The sequence below is a fragment of the Hesperophylax consimilis genome, chromosome 6 (assembly GCF_061612785.1).
Source record: "Hesperophylax consimilis isolate HC1 chromosome 6, BYU_Hcon_1.0, whole genome shotgun sequence".
In the NCBI taxonomy this organism is placed as follows: Eukaryota; Metazoa; Arthropoda; class Insecta; order Trichoptera; family Limnephilidae; genus Hesperophylax; species Hesperophylax consimilis.
In genome coordinates, this window is record NC_142841.1 from 5,527,750 (window position 1) to 5,548,070 (window position 20,321).

At 34.5% G+C, this 20,321-nt stretch overlaps 1 protein-coding gene across 2 annotated transcripts in view; it reads left to right on the forward strand.

The window, feature by feature from the left end:
* Positions 1 to 17,958: 17,958 nt before the first annotated feature.
* superdeath (Suppressor of ER stress-induced death) overlaps positions 17,959 to 20,321 on the forward strand; it is an 87,312-nt gene continuing 84,949 nt past the window's right edge. The window contains exons 1-2 of one of the 2 annotated variants that reach the window (XM_089632328.1): positions 17,959 to 18,206; positions 19,682 to 19,832. In XM_089632328.1, the coding sequence (XP_089488454.1) occupies positions 19,830 to 19,832 (3 nt within the window). In that variant the 5' untranslated portion in view covers positions 17,959 to 18,206; positions 19,682 to 19,829. The remainder of the gene's footprint in view (positions 18,207 to 19,681; positions 19,833 to 20,321) is intronic. The other variant, XM_089632329.1, reaches the window with a different exon arrangement.

Consider the following 20,321-nt stretch of genomic DNA (forward strand, 5'->3'; position numbering starts at 1 on the left):
AACGACAAACTGCTCACATACCTCGAGAAGAACAAAATTATCAACGACCGTCAATACGGATTCCGGCGGAACCGCTCGTGCGGTGATCTTCTCGCGTATGTGACGCATGTTTGGGGGCGGTGCCTGGAACGTCACGGTGAGACCCAAACGGTCGCACTAGACATATCCAAGGCCTTTGACCGGGTCTGGCACCGAGGACTTGTCAACAAATTGCATTCTTACGGACTTCCCGCATCCCTGTGTACGTGGATTGCTGACTTTTTAAGGGATAGGTCGATTCAGGCGGTTGCTGACGGTTTCACCTCTTCCTCGCACTCCATAAATGCTGGCGTCCCACAGGGATCGGTTCTGTCTCCAACTTTGTTTTTGTTGCACATCAATGACCTTTTGACATGTGCACCGATTCATTGTTACGCGGATGACAGTACAGTTCATGATAGCTTTTTGTTTGACAAGCCCCCAAAGGGCACACAAACTCCAACGGCTCGGAGGGCTTTGAAGCAGAGAATGGACGGTTATCTCGAGAGTATTTCCTCCTGGGGTAAAAATAATCTCGTCGAATTTAATGTTTCAAAGACCCAATCCTGTCTGATTACGTCTAAAAGGGATCCAAATGATAATCTAGTCTCCTTCAACGGAAGCAATCTTCCGAACAGGCCTTCCATTGATATGCTTGGTGTAACTATAAGTGACCAGCTCAGGTACGGGGGCTCCATCGAAGCTAGAGTAAAGTTGGCCTCTCAGAAGCTGGGCGTACTGTACAGGGCCCGCAGATACTTTAATAGTACACAACTGCTCACCCTGTACAAATCGCAAGTGCGCCCTACTGTCGAATTTGGCAGCCATCTCTGGTCTGGAGCCCCAAAATACCTGAAAAAAACCCTTGACTCTGTGCAGAAACGGGCGGTCCGTTTGATAGATTCCCCAATCTTAACAAACGGACTGCAATCTTTAGAGCACAGGCGTCAGGTAGGTATGCTGTCCTTGTTCTATCGGTATTACAATGGAAGATGCTCTGAGGAACTAGCGTCATTGATCCCTTCGGCACCGGTGCGTAGTCGGGATACACGCCAAACGCGCGCCCAACATTTGTACACAGTTGACACTTGTCACATGAGAACGGGTCGCTTCTACGATTCGTTCTTAAGTTCAACAGCTCGGCTGTGGAACGAACTGCCGGCCTCTGTGTTTCCTCCCTCCTACAACATGGGACTCTTCAAGACCCATGTTCACTCCTTCCTCTCCACAAAAAGACCCTCCACACAGCATCCCCAAAGATGACATAGGCCCTGAGGGAAATTATTTTCTTCAGGGCCTCCTGTGTGGAGTAAATATAAAAAAAAAAAAAAAAAAAATAAGTGAAAATAGTCATTTAAAAAAGAGAGAATGCGCAATAGCTGAAAGAAAATTAACCTTAAGTGGTGCAGGAACAAGGGGAGGTTCTTCCCTTGGGGAGGTTACGGCACAATTATATATAAAGTTCATAAGTGAACTGACTACACCTAGTTAACTTAATCTTGTTACGCAAATGTAAGCACAAAGTAAAATAAATAAGAAAAGAAAAAACACAAAAAAATTAAATCACAAAGACAAGACCACAAATAATACTGCAAAAGCCAAGAGCAAAAACACAACAAAAACGATTTAACACTTATGTCTTAAAATTAATGACAATCGCAGTTCGTTATCTTCACATGCGTCTCAATAGCGGCATGTTGAACTGGGCCACTTCTGTCCCCAGTAGAATGGTCATCCTTTTTAAAATCTTCTACAGGTGGCACAAATAGCAGTCTCCGCTTTCTTGGGGCTTTCCTCGAAGTCATAACCACTTTCAGCGTAATGGCAATGTGTTATGGCGCCCTGAGTGCATGATTTGCTGACACGCCCCTAAATATGCCATTTGTAATACTCCATCCAAGAAAACAGGGGCCACTATTAATGAGGATGCTCCTGACTTCCAGGTGACAAGTTACCACCATGTTCATTGTCGCCTGGTCTGACATTGTGGGCAGGAGCATTGTACGCAGGTGATCCTCCTTGCTTAAATTAACTTTCCCCTCATCATTGTTTGAATAAATCTGCTTGAAAAGACCGGGATCTGTGTTTTTATAATAGTTAATGTTTTGATGTAACAATCAAAAGGCGTTTTAAGTGTGTTGTATTTAAACACACAAGTGCCATGTGTTTGGCTAGAACGGTTATAATTTTTTTGTGAAATTGTAAGGACGCATGTAAATAAATCTTAGACATTGCATACAATATGTTTGTCTTAGGCCCAAAATATCACTTTCTTGGAATCATTTTTTGGAGGGGTCTGTTTTGATTTTATTATACACTAGCTGTACCTACTCTCCGGCGTTGCTCGGGCTTTACCCAGAGTTTTTAAAAATCAGACTTAGACAGTGATGTTCCTCTTGATTTGGAGGTCAACCGTGCAAAATTTCATCTATCTCAGAATGAAGCTATTGATTTTTATAAAAAATAAAACAAACGCCGGCCGCCACAGACAACCTCCTTCATATAAATATTGGTTATTGATAGTTTGGGGTAAAGTTTTGGGGTTATGAATTCTAGTAAGCTGGGTGTAAACTTTTTTCTTTGTGGTAGAGTTTTAAGTGAATTTATTTTTTGTCAATTTTTTATGATAAACTTTAAATAAAAATTCACCTAACAGTTTCATTTGTGAAAAGCCATCTTTATTTAAAAAGAAGTTGAAAATTGCGAATGTTTGCAAAGAGAATTATCTACGTATTTAAAACAAAAAGTTTTCACTAAGCGAAATATCATCACATTTTAGTTCTACAATAAAATTATTATTTTATAATAACAAAATTTATTTCTTCAATAATTGTAATATACAAACTATTTTATTTTCATATTGCAAAACCTAATTCAACCATAAAAAATATTATTAAAATTCATGAACATCTAACGTCGATACGTCCACACAAAAAATACATAAGTAAAACTTAGGCAAAATTTTTGTTAGGCAATAAGAAATTATTTTTATTTTTTCATAATTTCATATAATTTATATTATACTTATGTAATATTTTTAAATTGAGATAAATTGAAATAAAATAATAATACTTCTTCCACCATATATATTTACCTACTTATATATGGATGTAGGTACGTAGATGTTACATTTTGTGAACATTTATCATTTTCTATTACACGTAGCGCGTAACGCAGGTAAATAATTAGTAATTTTGTAAACATACATAGAGAATAAGAATTTAAATAACCGTTTTGGGAATATATTTCGCTGTGAGAAATGAGTGCATTTTTAAATATAAGGATAATCCTGATAATTGATTTTCGGGTAAATTCCATGGGTTTTATGTGATTATTGTAAGTTCCACACTAACCAATAATTATTTCATAGAAAACAGACGAATGAACTAGTGCACCGTAGAAAAGTTTCATGTTTTTTTATATTTACAATGTTACTCATTATCATTATTAACCTGGTTTGAAAGCTATTTTACTGGAAGAGAACAAATCGTTAGAATAAAATCCTCTCTGTCGGAAAAAATTAATGCAACAAGTGGAGTTCCACAGTAGCGTGTGTCGCTCTCCATAGAGCGAAAAAAAATTGCCTTATTTTTAAACGCCTGGGGTCTCAAAAGTTGCGTATGATCTGTAGCTATTCAAAAACGTAAAAATAAATTAAATTGGCGTTCACTATTAGCTCGCTAAAATGGCCGGAAGTTTTGAAAAAAATTTGATTTTGTGATTTGGGAAAAAAATAAAACAATGGGTCCATAATTTATATTTTGTAGCACACTTAATTTTATTTCCATAACTGCAGTACAAAGAACGAAAAATAAATATTTTTTTATACATATGTGATGTGTTTGATAAAAATAAAAAAAGGGGAAAATAACACTTTTTATGGTTAAATTCAAGATACTAAACAATAACGTACAACAACATTTTTGACCAAAATACAACGAATAAAAAATGATGGATGCTCAAAATTGAATGATAACATATTGTTAAAACAGTAATTACTTAAAATCTTGCTTAGAATTAAAATTTGGCATTATGTTTCTTGAATGTTGCTTGGCGTAAATATAACCTTTTCTAGCATTGTAACCAGCAACAGAAGAAGACGCCTCTGTGGTCAACTTTATTCACCTTTCCACTGATTGTGTGTGGCAAGGAAATTTAGGAAAATAGAACCATTTCATACATCACACAATTTAAGTAATTCGTCCGTTTTTAAGTTGCTCAGGAGAGGAGGTTCTGTCAGAATTAAATATGTGGCCTGCCAGTCAATTAATTCTATGTAGCTATTGCAGTTGATATTAATTTTTGGAATTACGAACTCTCTAACTCCTGAAGTTTGAAGGGCCCTATATTTAATGATCCTACTACATCCTAGCTCCCTTATATATTTATTGTCATCGGTTAACATTGATAGAATAATGTTTTCCGGGTGTGCAAAATATGCGTTCCTCTGAATCATGGGGTCGACAATAGCTTTCAATTCTGCTGAAAGATATCAGGAAATGCTAACCATTTTCCAGAGATTACGGGCTCCATCTATACAAGAACTATTGCACTTTATGGTAAACCATGTTGGAGCATATACTCTCACAATAAAGGTGGCCAATATCTGCAAATTTTCTGTTGGGTTTTCCGTTGCAACATATAGCCATAATATTCTGTTTGCAGTTGTTAACCACCTGGCATGGGACATTTTCCCTGGTTGTTTCCTTGCCTAATCTACAGTTATCATACCTTTTGACACAGCCAGACACATATTATATAAATAATTTTGGTCCGTGCTTAATTTTTCTGTTATATTTTCCGGTATGGATGATTGAATGGGAACAAACCGAATAATTTTCATGTTCTCACAATTTTTTAAGTTTCTTCCGATTGGTCCCGAGAAAGCTACAGGTCCGCTAGTCGGTCCATCTAATGAAGATAGCAGATGTCGCAATGGTAGTTCATTGGCGTGCAACTGGCAGATAAGTCATTGCAATGGCTTTCCAAGTCTCTGTTCCATTCTTGAAATAATTCCATTTTTCCGGCCAGTGTTTGTATTTGTTCCGTCATAACCAACTGCAACAATTTTCTCCATTTGACGATTTTCCTCTTCCAAAAGAGAACAAATAGCATTTTCGCTGTCTTTAACAGTACCAGATGATGGCGTAGCGTGTCCGAGATACACAGATCCTGGCTCCAGCACAAGCGTTTTGTGTTCTTCAACTTTTATTCGTCGATAAAATTTACTTCCTTTCTTGATAATAAACATTGTTTTGTCCATCATTGTAAATGGTTTTTCTAAAGGTCATGACTTATTTTTTATTTTATTTTTTTTTATTATATAAGTACATTTTTTGTTTATTTGTTACAATATAAGATCAAATATTTCAAGACCCCTCTTCCATAGAAGCATTAGCTTGTGGCTGGAAATGGAGTGTACATTGTTTTATTACAGTATGTAGGTAATTAAAAATAAAATGATTTTAAACTTATTTGAAGAATGGAATGTTACTTAAGGAAACTAATTGAGATGAGTTATTCTTAAGATTAATTCAATTGGATTTTTTTTTATTTTTTGTAGGTTTGTCTTTAAAATATTTTTTCACAGTGTTTATTATTTGGATGTTATCATTAATGTTTCTAATTTCTTCAGGTAGTCGATTGAAAAAAATTCTTGCCCGGTAAGTGTAATAATTTTGTGCAAAGATATATAATATTCGGATTTACAATCCTTTGCGCCCTTGTATATTTTTTACGAAGTTTTTGAGTAGTGTTGAAATCGATATTCCCAATAATCATTAATCTTTGACTACGTTGATCCTCCAAAAAAAGACGTTCTTGTTGTGGGACTGACCTCAGCCTGCCACATTTGCAGATGGAATAGTTTGTACATTTACAGGCTGCAATATCAAAAAGTTGTTGACCCTTCACGATGAATGCATCTAGTTTATTGATATATGCTTGGGACAGGCTGGTACTTGTTTTTAAATTTTTCAATAGTTGTTTGTATTCAGTTTTGTAGGAAAAAACAAGGAATTTTATTCTTTGAAAAGAAATAATAGGAATTGAAGATTTATGCCATATCTCAGTCAACACTTGGATACCTTTGTGGAGATTTCTGCGGCAGATGGCTCTTTCAATGTTGTCAGCTTCATTTTATACCGCAACCACTCGTAATGCCTGATGACATCTTCATAACTTGGCAGAGTAGTCCACTTCATTGCTTCAGGAAACTTGTCGAAAATACTTAATTTAGTAGATAATCTAGTGTCTATACGTTTGTAAATCATACTGCTAACTTAATGTTAATAATTTTATAGACTTAGATAACAAAACGATACACTGTCGCATAAAACAATACAGACAACTGCAGCGGGCGTCCGGGCGACTAACAACTTAAACTTGACAAAAAACAAACATCTTATTGTGGCAGGAGTAGGGGTACAGTGGTAAGAGAAGGAGGTGGTGGAGCAGACGAAAGGAAAGGAGAGATGTTCATTTGATTCTTCAAATATCAAACCAAGTCTAGTAATTGAAAATTAAAGCAAACTAAATGGCAATGGAAAACGTTTTAGTGGATTTTTATCATTTTTTTGTTAATTTTGGTATTCTTGTAGATTTACTTGTAATAATAAAATTGATTTTTTTATTTAATTTTTGTCAACTATACGCAGTTTTTAATAATAAACAAACGTTGAAAGGTTAAATTATGGTGAAGAAAATAATAATAACCATTATTTAAAAATACATGTTTTAGGTTTTTTTTCTGTTTTTCAATGCATTTTAGCGAGCTATTAACCATTTTTTTAAAAATAATTTTAAATGTAGTTCTCATTTTATTTATAAGACGCAACTTTTGAGACATCAGGCGTTTCTGAATTCAAAAGTTGAAATAATTGACACACCCTATTCCACAGGGTTCACACATTGTCCCAATCTTATTTATCTTGTTTATAAATGATCTTACGAGTGGCAACAATAACATTTGGCTGTCATCAGTTGTTTTGTTTTGCTCTATCTAAAATTAATTTTTTACCATTCTTTTTTGTTTTCTGGCAAAAAAAAAGTGTAGTGTGTTGTGCCTTGAGGTTTCTTCTCCCTCCTGATCTTCCAGGAGTCACTTTTCGCTGCTGATTTCCAGATATTTATAACCTTTTTTTACTTCTGTCATTTTCCATACTATTATTGTAGTTGTTTACTGTTGTGAATAATGGAGGAAGATTTCCCTCCTGGACCCCCTACAAAGCCCCCAGATCCCTCTCCAGACCCCCCAGACGGGGAAAATGGAGAAATTTCTGACAGTGATTCTGTCATTTTGACTTCTACCAAAAAAAGGAAATTTACTCCTTCTTCCCCAATAAAACTTGACTCTCCTTCGACTTCACAATCCCCACCAGCACTTTCTCAACTTCCTCCAACAAACTTTTATTCTCCTCATTCCCGTGGCCCATTCATAGTATACGCCCAAAAAACTGAGCAAGGAAAAACCATCCACCCTCTTGAATTTGGCAAATTCCTAACAAATAGCAAGAACCTTTCAATCAAGCCTGGAGGTGTAAAAGCCGAGGGTCGCTTCCGAATCTCCGTCGAATTCCTCTCAGGGTCAGCTGCCAACAGTTTCATCAAAAATATCTTCATTTCATCTAATTCAAAGTTCAAGGCATATATCCCTACTTTCAATGTCACTCGCATGGGCCTGGTCAGAGGTATCTCGACCGATCTGTCCAACGAAGAAATTCTGTCTTCACTTTCAACCCCCCAACACATTGGCAATCCCATAAAAGCCAGGAGGCTAAATTACAAGGACTCCTCTGAGGGTATAATTTCCTGGAAGCCCTCCCAATCTGTAGTTATCACCTTTGAAGGTCAATCTCTTCCCTCCCATATATATTTATTCTTCAAATCATTACCAGTTGAAATTTATACTTATCCCACCACTCAATGTTTCAATTGCTGCCGTTTTGGTCATACCAAAGCTGCATGCAGATCTCAACCCAGATGTTTTAAATGTGGAGAAAACCACGCAGCTGACCAATGTCCTTCTTCCTCCTCACCCAAATGTTTTAACTGCTCAGGCTCTCATACAGCTATCAACACTTCTTGCCCAGAACAATCTCGCCAAAAAAATATAAAAATTTCTATGGCCTCCCAGAACTTGTCTTTTCTGCAGGCTTCTAAACTATTCCCGCCTGTCAAAAAATCATTTGCTGAGGCTTTATCCAGCAACTCCTCATCCAACCCTCTTCCCTCTTCTACAACAACTTCTTCTCGTTCAACTAAATTCACATACAAAAACGATATCTCTAAACCGGCTCCTGGATACGATCAGCAACAACACAACTCACTGCTCTTAAATCCCAATGGTTCACCTCTTTCAAATGCCACAAATGGGTGTGCAAATAATTATAATCCGTCCTCAATGAACTCTCTAAAACTTTCTGAAAAACTCTCCCAAGACAATTCTTCATTTATCCAAACTCTCATTATGCTTCTAATTGACCTTATTTCTTCTCAAACTAATCTACCGTCCAACGCTGCTACTATTATTTCCACATTAAAATCATTTATTCAAAATGACTCTTCAAGATTTCAAAATACTTCAGTGGAATAGCCGAAGTGCTATTTCTAACAAATCTGATCTCCTTAACCTATTAAATTCCGACTTTATTTCTTTGGCTGCTATCTCGGAGACTTGGTTTACTCCATCCACCCACTTTAATGTGGGAGGGTATTCCTGTCTCCGCGACGACCGCCCGGAAGGTTCGGGCGGCGGTGCTGCCCTTTTTATTAAGAAATCCATATCATTTTCCCCAATAAATAATATCAAACCCCCCAATGCTGACTTCCAAATGGTTGCAGCTAAAATAAAGGACACATCCTTTATTTCAGTCTATCTTCCCCCAACAGCCCACTTCAATAAACAAATTTGGTTGCAAATTGTAAGTCAACTAAGCCCTCCTTTCTTTATATTAGGCGATTTTAATGCCCATTCCCCCGTCTGGGGTTCTGCTTTCTCCGACCGAGATGGTCGAAGTGTGATGGATTTCCTAGATCAATCCAACCTTTTCCTTTTGAATGACGGATCTCCTACTAGGATCTCTCGCCCCAGCACAAACCCCAGTGCAGTGGATCTCTCGATATGTTCTACTAGTCTGGGTTCTCTCTCCTCTTGGGTGGTGTCCCCCGACCCTTGCTCCAGTGATCATTTCCCGATCACCATTACTTATCAAACTTCTTTCCAATCGAACAAATCTCATATTTCGACAAAGATTAAAACGAAACACACCAAATGGGATGAATTTAACTCTCATATGGACAAGTTCCTACTAAATTTACCCGACACCAATATATTTTCCGTCAAAGATGACTATAATAACTTCAAATCAATGCTCATAACTGCAATAAATAAATCAAATCCTCCCCCTAAAACTAAATCTCTTTTAAAAAAACTCCCTCCAACTCCCTGGTGGGATGAGGAATGTTCCAAAGTAGTAAGAATTCGGAAAGCTAAATCTCTTTCCTATCGTTACAATATGACTATGGAGAACTATCTTATATACAAAAACGCTGAATCCAATGCCAAAAGGGTATTGAGGTCAAAAAAAAGATCTGGGTGGTACAACTTCTGCAGTTCAGTATCTCCGAACACTCCAATTTCGGAAGTTTGGACTATGATCCGAAGATTTCGATCCTCCTTCAGTTCACCATCTCCTCGAGCGTCTCATTCTAAATGGATAGATGAATTCTTGGAAAAAATTGCCCCCCCTTCTGTACCTAACTTAGATGAAATAACGCCTATCTATAATACTCCTATGTCTAATCATTGGCTAGACTCTCCATTCACCTTAATTGAGCTAAAAAATTGTTTATCAATAGTCAAGGACTCATCTCCAGGCAGAGATGGTATACCTTACAGCATAATCAAAAATAGTAATGATAATGTTCTAAACCACTTCTTAAGCATCTTAAACAAAATCTTCCAGACTGGTATAATGCCTGATGACTGGAGTTGTCAAATAATCATCCCTATTTTAAAAACAAACAAATCACCAAATTCTGGATCCAGCTACAGGCCGATCGCTCTTTCATCCACCCTCAGTAAACTTTATGAAAAATTAATTAAAAACCGATTAGAATTTTTTGTTGAGAGTAAACAGCTTCTCTCTCCATCTCAATTTGGATTTAGGAAAAAAAAATCCACTCAAGATAACCTTGCCATCATCAGCACTGATATTAATTTATCAATTTCTAAACAGGAAGTTTGTCTTGCCGTCTTTATAGATATAGAAGGCGCCTTTGACAATGTTTCCATCCCAATCCTGAAAAAAAAACTTCTAGGCCTTGGCCTTCCCCCCATGTTTGTCCAATCTATTATTAATCTATTTCTAGATAGAAAAATTTTCATTGAACTTCCAGATATTTCTCCTCAAAGTAGGTCTGTTTGGAAGGGTTTACCACAAGGCGATGTATTGTCCCCCTTACTGTATAATATATACACATATGATATGCATGTCACTATTCCCCCACAAGTAAAAGTTATTGAGTTCGCAGATGACATAGCTTTCTTCTTATCATCCAAAATCATCCCTCTCGCCGTCAAATATCTTAACGAAGCCATGAATGCCCTTTGCACATGGCTCACCTTAAATGGTTTTGAACTTTCAATCCAAAAGACTCAGTGTGTCACCTTCTCAAACCGCCATAAAAATCCCCCCGTTCAAATTTTATTTAAAAATTCTCCAATCCCCAACGCTTCTGAAGTAAAATTTTTGGGAGTAACATTTGATAGGAAACTTAAATGGTCTTCCCATATTAATAATTTAGTTACTAAATGCGAAAAAAATTTAAATATCATCAGATCCTTATCTGGCGTTTGGTGGGGAGCTCACCCTACTTGCATTAAGTTGCTTTACAACGCACTTATTCGAAGCCATCTCGATTATGCCTGCCCACTTTTTAGTACTGCCTCAAAAAATGTACTTGATAAATTAGACAAAATTCAATCTAAATCTTTGCGAATTATAACTGGAGCGATGCAATCGTCACCCATCAATTCCCTTCAAGTAGAATGTTCTGATCCTCCTCTTTATTTAAGGCGTCAACTATTTGCTGACAAATTTGTTCTTAAATGTTTAAATTCTAAATGTCATCAGGTTATCCCCAGCGTCTCGTTGTTCATTGACTCAACCCATTCATCTACAATCAGAGCTTCAACTAAACCTCTTCCTGACATCTGTAAAAAATTTAAGTCTCTCTCAGAGCTTCACATCATCCAAAATGATCTACTTCCCTTATACAAATTAAAATATAGTCACGTCACCCTATCCCCAACAATATTTGAAGGGATCGGAATCCTTAAAAGTCATTCCAATCTCCCGGCCCGAACTGTCAATAATATGTTCAATGACATTATTTCATCTAAATGGCCCAACTTTTCTCTTTTATTTACTGATGGATCCAAATCTCCCGACTCTCCTAACTGTGGTATAGGTATTAACGTTTACCACAATAATTGTAATGACAGAATATTTCATTCAATTTCAAATCAATTTTCAATATTTTCAGCCGAGTGCATTGCAATAATAGAATCTCTCAAATATATAATCAAAAATAATTTCGAACATTCCCTCGTTCTCTCTGACTCTCTCAGTTCCCTCCAAAAACTTAAATCCAGTCCTCTTCTTCATCCTGATGATCACTTTGTATGCCTTATTCGAGAGATGATAGCCTCCATTCAAAGCTCTGGTAAAACTGTAACTCTGATTTGGATTCCTGGACATGTTGGTATCATGGGTAATGATATTGCGGATGCCTTGGCAAAACAAGGAGCGTCCAACCCTGTTGTTACCCTCGTAAACCACATTCCCCTATCTGACATTTTTTCCATCATCAAAGATAGATCCCGCAATGTTTGGGCAGAGTATTGGCACATTGCTAGTCAATCCAAGGGAGCCTGCTATGCCTCAATACAAAGAACTATTCCATCAAAACCGTGGTTTCAGCAATTCCCTCATTTTTCAAAAAAAGAAATTTCTTCACTCATTCGAATGAGGATCGGACATTGTTCCGTTCCTTCCCATCTTTTTAAAATTCACGTTGTTGACTCCCCAGATTGTACATTCTGTGGTCTAGAAGTGGGAACTTTAGATCACATATTTTTTGGTTGTCCCTCTCTAAACAAATATCCTCTCTTCTATCAAGCCTTATCTAAAATTGCCTCCCCTCCATTCAACATCTCATCTCTTCTAAGTCTGAACTCGACTCCAATTTTCATTATAATTTTGAAATTTGCCCATTTAAATAAAATTAATATTTAAATTCACCTTTCATTTCTCAATAATTTTAAATGATGGCCAAGAACACCCTTGAAGGGTGAAAGCCAGAAATATGTGTTAAAAAAAAAAAAAAAAAAATGATCTTACAAAAAATTTCACGATGACCTCAAAATGTATCGAACTATTCAAAATATTTACCATTGCAACATTTTTCAAGACAATATCAACAAATTATTAATTTGGTGTAATGAAAATAGACTTTACTTAAATATCTCAAAATGTCAAATAGTTACATTTTCTCGAATAAAAAATCCAGTGATTTTTGATTACAACATTGATGACTTGGGCATCACTTTTCAATCAATTCTTTCATATGTTAACCACATAACAGAAATCTCTAATAAGGGCTTAAAAAGGTTTTATAACTAGGCTAACCAGAAATTTAAAAAATACAAAGTGCATTAAATTGTTATATTTTGCCTATGTAAGAAGTCAATTTGAGTACAATTCTCCTGTCTGGAACCTACATTATAATATACATGTACAAGTTGTTGAAAGAATAAAAAACAAATTCTTACATTTTATAAATTTTAAAATGGGTATTTCAGCAAATATGTTGAACTACAACACACTGTTAAATTATATGAATATGCTCAAATTGTCAGACAAAAGAATTTTCACTGACTTGGTATTTCTATAAAAAATTCTAAATGATTTAGTTGATAGTCTGGTATTGCTAGAATTGATAAGCTTCCGGATTCCACAACGTAATACTAGAAGTCAGGATTTATTGAAATTCTTGCACTAACTACCATATGTATTCCTCTTTTCCCAGAATACTAATGGAGGGAAACAATTATACCAAGTCAGTGGAAATCTTCAATTTATCTTTAAACAAATATAAAATGTTGTTAATGAAGCAATTCAGTTATGTACAATAAATAATGTATATGTCATAATATTCATATGCAAAAGCCCCGAAGAGGGGCGTTAATTAATAAATAAATTTACACTTCAAGTATAACAATTTGTTCTTTTTTTCATATGGTTGCTTCATCTCAGTTGGAAATCTAAATTTACACCTACGTACTTAATATATTTTCCTGGTATGATCTCTTCACAGTTTGAGTATGTTATCGGATTACAATATAACAATGAAGAGCTGACTTTTAGTTGTTATAAAAAAGGAATAAAAATAGTTTTATCATAATTTAAAGTAGAAAGTATCTGTCTAGTCACTCTTTGACAATAGCAATATATTTGTTAGTTTTATTGGTTGCTTCCTCCCGTGTTTCTTCTTTCAGCGTTATTGCAGTATCGTCAGGAAACGAGAAAATTTTACTATGTATATTAGGGTGTATCGATTTTTAACTTTTTTTTTGTTTTCAAATTCCAAGTTGAAAAAAAGTTGCTACTAGGTACCACAACTTACCACAAAAAATTTTGGATTTTTTAAAAAATGTTTAGGTCTCCCGCACAAGGCCCAAAGTTTTAATGTTTTTCAAAAAAATTTCAAATTTTTTTAAAATTTAAAAAAATAAAATCGTAACTTTTGTGTTTATTCCAAGTTAAAAAACAGTAATATTAGGGAATAAAAATAAATAGGTAGTTTAAACTTTAAAAAAAACATGGTTTTTATATGTACACAAAATTACAAAATTTCATCGAAATTAACAAACTTTAGGGCTTGTGCGGGAGACCTAAAATCAATTTTTTTATAAAAAAAAATCGTTTCTTACTTATTTTTATGCCCTTATATTACTGTTTTTTAACTTGAAATAAACACAAAAGTTGCGATTTTATTTTTTTAAATTTAAAAAAAATCATATTTTTTGAAAAAAGTTAAAACTTTAGGCCTTGTGCGGGAGACCTAAACATTTTTTTAAAAATCCAAAACTTTTTGTGGTAAGTTGTGGTACCTAGTAGCAACTTTTTTTCAACTTGGAATTTGAAAACAAAAAAAAAGTTAAAAATCGATACACCCTAATGTATATCAATATTACATAGGTTATTTATATATACTTGAAAGAGTAGAGGTTCTAAAACAGTACCTTGTGGGACACCATTTTTAACAAGATCAAAATAGCTCAAGCATTATCCAATTTTAGTGCATAGTTTACGATTTAGTATGTAGTTTTTTTAGTAGCATTTGACACTTATCTTTAATGGAATTGAGTTTAATTAATTTTGCTATTCATATACTTGTTATTACCGGTGTACAATGAACGCTTTAAAACGTGAGGGAGTACGGCTACTACCCGTGGCTCCATCCTACCGACTTTCTTTTGGGTACGCTCGGAATGAATCAGCTACGGGTCAGAAAAGTTGCACCGACATTTCTTCAGACCTGACGTGTGCGGCCCGGTATTTTATTTACACTGCAAGCCTAAAAGCATTTAAGCATTAAAATGAATCATCAACATAAAAAAGTTTTTTTTTCAACTTTGAGGATTTAAAAAAAAAATCATAAGTTGCGTTACAATACGAAGTATGTCAAAAAAATACAAATAAATAGTAATATATCTGTGTGTAAGGATAGAATAGCCAACCTTATGATTCCAGAGATAGCCTCATTTTTAATGTCAGTGCCATACAAATTTTTCTTTGAAAAATGATAACTCCTTCATTTGTACACGCAATTGCTTCGTACGAAATTTTATAGCATAGTCATGATCAGCAGAATCCATTTCTAGCCAAAAAAATACCCTTGAAAATTCAAGTCTCTATGTCTATGAAAGGCGATTTTCAGCCCACTGTGCGGCGGCCCGCCACGACTCGCCGCTCGACCGGCCCCATAAAAAAACGGCGCAACTTAAGAAATGGGGTTTATTTTATTTTATTCAGTACATTATGCCGTTTTATGTAAGTCCTGAAATGACCACTGCAGCAATACATTTATGAAGGCGATTTCTGAAGTTTTCTATAGTATAGTGGGCGATTTCCACCCCAATTCGATCTTTGAGTTCTTCCAAAGTGTGAGGCCGATGTTTAAAACATTTTTCTTCAGGTAGCTCCACAGTAAAAAGTTGCAAATGCTGAAATCAGGTGAGTGCATTGGCCACCCCGCGTCACCACTCAGAGAGAAGAGGCGCGAAGGAGACATCTGTCACAGTATGGGCCGTAGGCTGTAGCACCGTACTCTTGAAAATAGATGTCTTGCAGATCTGTTTCCTCCGTTAGTTCTTCCAATTGAGATTAAAAAAAATTCCAACATGGAAAAAGGATAAAGTAAACAGGGACATGAATAACAATAAAAAAGTAATAAATAATAAATTTAGTGTGTTATAAACACTATTTATATGAACCGTATAAAATATCTCAAAATAAATCTTGCGTGTGTAGAATTTCATCGGTGATATAATTTTTTTTTGTTATTTTTATATTTATTAAATAAATAAATAATCAATTTACAGAGTATTATCAATAATGTTAACTAAAATAATTCATACAATTAGTTTTCACTGCTTTTGAGTTTTTTAATGTTCCTCTTCTATAGAAGCTGGCGTCTAGAAGAGTGGTGAGCATCAAGATGAAGAATATTTAGTGTTTGTAACTATGAATATTAAAATTAATAATTAATTAAAAAGATGGTTTCATCATTTTGGTATTTTTTCATTGAACTTCTCTTTAATTGCTTTTAGTAGGTGTTTATCGTTTTCTATTGTTCTGATATTTTCGGGTAGGCTGTTCAAGTATTTTTTCCCTAGATATATGTAAAAATTAACATTATTTTAATTAATCATTATATATTTTATAAAACCAGATAAAAATTGCATGTCTCACCAACAAAGTAGAATAAAGAGTTTAAGCATACTTTACAGATTTTTAGCTTACAAAACCGTCTTTTAATTATTTTCTTAATTAATCATTTTTTTATAATGGTTTATTTTTTTTACAATTCACTATTTTCCGCAAATTATTGTTTGATTTACTAGATTTTGTATTATTCACGATATTTCTTCAGAGCTTTGAGCGAGTTTCACCGTGTGGATTTTACCAACTTTCTACTAATCAAACTAATATTAAATTGATTATTCCGATTTGACAGCTCGTAGTTGGAACCAAGATCATGCGAACTCAGTCAGGATAACAAACAACTTTACACACAGATGAAATGTCAAATGGTCGAGTTAAAACTGGACTCTTCGCTCAATCAATAAAATACGCCCTTTTCTGGATTATCGTAAAAACGAACTAATTACGAAACAACGCGTGTCAGTGCCATTCAAAAACGATATTAATCGTCTCGTTTCCATGGTGAAATAAAGATTTTTTTTTTAAAACTGGCATAAGTAGGCACCCGTTTATTGAACACGATAAAAGCCTAAGCGTGACTCAGCGATTAAGGACGATTTAAAAATAATTACATATTTCAATGGGGACATAACTTTCAGATTAATGTTCTTCCCAACGCGTTTATTAGTCATTAAAACTGCTGAAAATTCGCTCAACTAATAATGTCAATCAAAATGGCAGGCAGCACAGAAAAAGAGGGGAATCATTCCATTTCACCCTATTTTCAAAAAGATTCAACTAGAACAGATTTTAATAGAAGCCCTTTCTACAAAGTGTCGAGGCTTGGAAGCGAAAATCTGAATCCTGTCGAAGCTTTCAACATAATTAATCGCACATTTTAATACTCACCTGAAATATAAAAAAACTTTACTTAAGCTGAAACGAGATGAATTATTTTACTTGGTGCCTCTATTTACTGTCAGTTGTCAGTCTCGATGAGGTAAAACTTTGTCCAATAAAGATACCAGTAGCGAGGGAAATTCCCACAGTGATGGAAAAATGTTCCTTACTTAAGGTAATTTAAAACTTAAAAACAGGGTAAAGTTTTACTATTGAGACACTAACTAACTAACCATCACGCCGTTTCTTGAAGGGGTAGTCAGAGAGGAAGGATCACCAAACAATTCGGTTTAAATACACTCTCCTTGCCTTATTCACATTCTACATCAAATCATGCATACTGTTCTGTTATTCTGATTCTTTACATGGTCCGACTCAAGTATTCATTTTACTTGATCGTCCCATGTCTTTCTCGGGCATCCCCGACTTCTTCCATTCGCTCTACATGTGCAAACCATCTAAGCGTCCCTTTCTTAATCTTACTCATTAATTACGCTTTCAACATTCTTGCATTTCTCACACAATCATACCTGGTTTTACCACACATACATCACCGCGATCTCATTTCCACGGCTTTTAGTATACTGTAATTCTTCTTCTGCCAATTCCACGTATCTCTGTCATAAATTAGGGTAGGTATCAGCACTCCGCTGTGGACTGCTAGCTTTGCTTACTTTGTATATTTAGCATAAAACGTTTAATTTTACTAAATTATTAATTACTCGCCTGAAATATCCATACAACTTGAAAATATTTACCTAGTAAAAATACGTGATGAACCACAAAGCTAAGTCGGTTTATTCAATATGTACTAGTATTTCAATCAACAATTATTGCTTTTTTGTATTTCATCTGCCCGTGCATTTGTTTATACGTCCCGTTTCTGACTGACTGTAAAAATGATCCATTTCGTAGTAAGGGAGATGTGGGGATATTTACCTCGGAAAGGGAACTTTCGCCAAACTTATTTTATGCGATGGCATCCCCGCCACAGGACGCTTTTGCCGCGCTTTAGTATCAAGGACCGGAGTAAGGAGTGCGGAGTTCCGCGCGTTACTTGCCACTAGCGTACATTAGGACACGTTAAGCGTTACACGTTAGTCGTATTCGCTGTTAGTACATGATCAACAACGCCGGGAAGCGGTACTTATCAGTTATTATTCCGATCTAATTACCAGTATTTCTGTAGCGGCCAAGAGTTTTTCCGGGAAACCGTGTTTTGTGAAATTATAAATCTAATCGAAAATTTAGCAAGCTTTTGATGAACATTTTGATTAAACGAAACAAATATTGCAGGTAAAACATTTTCTTATTTAGAAAAATTCAATTTTTTGTTATAAATTTTTATGTCAGGCAATTTTATTCATTGAGTTAATTGACTTTCTTTGATATTTGGTTTTTAATTTATAGCTATGACAAAAATATTAATTCGAATTTTAAATGGCTACAATATGTTTATAAATTAACCCTTCAGGCTAATTTGTATTTGTTAACAACAATATGGTATCATAGAAATTGTTCTATCTCCCTTACTGTCATGGTGAGAAATGTGATATAAACGGTGTTAGAAAGAGAAAACAATAAGCTTTATATTTAATTTTATAAGTTAACCACAGAAGAATTAAAATGTGCACCTTTACGAAATAAAAGGTTCCAAACGCAATTTGAAAAAAATAACTTCGTATTTTTTTAAATTTGTATTTAGTTTTCTTTGCTTATTAATTAACGCCCCTTTTCGGGGCTTATACATAAGAATATTAAGAAATATACATTATTTATTGTATATAACTGAATTGCTTCATTAACAACATTTTAAAGTTGTTTAAAGATAAATTGAAGATGTCCACGACTTGGTATTATTGTTTCCCTCCATTAGTATTCTGGGCAAAGAGGAATACATATGGTAGTTAGTCCCAAATTTTTTTATCTGAAATAAATCCTTACTTCTAGTATTACGCTGTGGAATGTGGAAGCTTATCAATTCTAGCAATACCGGACTATCAACCAATAAATTATTTTTATGTAGAACGATAAAAAATGAGGTGACATTAAAGTTTGTAATACATTTGTCTAAAAAAACATTCAGGTTTTTGTATGTTTTTCCGTTATCAGAAATTTTAGTTAATATTAATTAAGAAAAAAAAACTAATTATAAATTAGTTATACTCATTTTTCTCCGTTGAATATTGTTATTTGACATTGCAGTTTTTAGTAGATAATTCGTGTTTAATTTAAGACTTTTCTTAAAAAGGAGAGTTTTTTATGAGATAATGTATTATTTTATAAATATCCAGAAAATATAATTATAATCATATTTATTTATGATGTGACACATCTGCCCTGATGATGGACACTGTAACGTTGTCCGAAACGTTGGCTAAAAAAGGAGTTAGCGCAACACGGCATAACCCCCCAAAAACAAATAAAAAATATAAATATTTGGTTTAATTTTTTTTTTAAATTTAGGAGAAACCTTAAAAATTTTAATAAAAACTCGTACCACAGGGCTCTCTGATGAAAACGGAATATTAGTAGATAAATTAAACTGTTTTTGAATGCTCAGTATTCTTGACGAAGACTTCTGAAGTTTCTGAAGAAATAAAATAACCTTCCAAGAATCTGATGAGAATCACTAAGTAGCTGCAAAGCTTCAGTAAATTAATGTACAAAAAATATTTGTTTTCAATTTTAGTCCTGTAACTTGAAAAGATCAGCTACCAAAAATACAATGCAGCATTTGGTTTTTTTTTAATATTGATTTTTTTTTTCAGGAACGAAGGTACCATGAAGTGATAGATTTAGTTTTTGCTGTGAAAGTTTTAGAAAAAAAGTGACATTTTTATTTGCAATATTCAAAGATTAAAATAATATTTAAAAATTAATTTCGTCAATCTCATGGCAGTGTAAGAGTGAACATTAATGGTAAGTCAATTGTTCAATATTTTTTACTTATGCAATTTAAATTTTCCAATTTACGTCATGAGTCATTCAAGGCCCCGTAGTAAGCGTTCAAAGATTGTTTGAAAGGGAGATATGTTAATACGAATGCTAGAGAGAGGAACGAAAATAATGAATCGAAAATTGTGAAAATATTTAATAAAACACTACTCGTTTGAAATACAGCTAAAATCTCTCGGCAAATGCTTTGGTTGCAAGATACACTGTTATTTTTTTCATGCCTATAGCATATTAAATAATGTGAGAACAAAAAGGGGTTTCTTTAATAATTTTCGGAGCTTACTTTGCGTTTTTTTTCTGTCGAGGCAATTTCGTATAATTAACGTTTCGGCAAAACAAATGTATGGATATTATCTTAAAAAATAACATATAAATTTTTTTGGAACTTAAAAGATTAAAGAGTTAACCAGAAACTTGTATTAAATCGGTAAACATTGGGTATACGGGGACCTA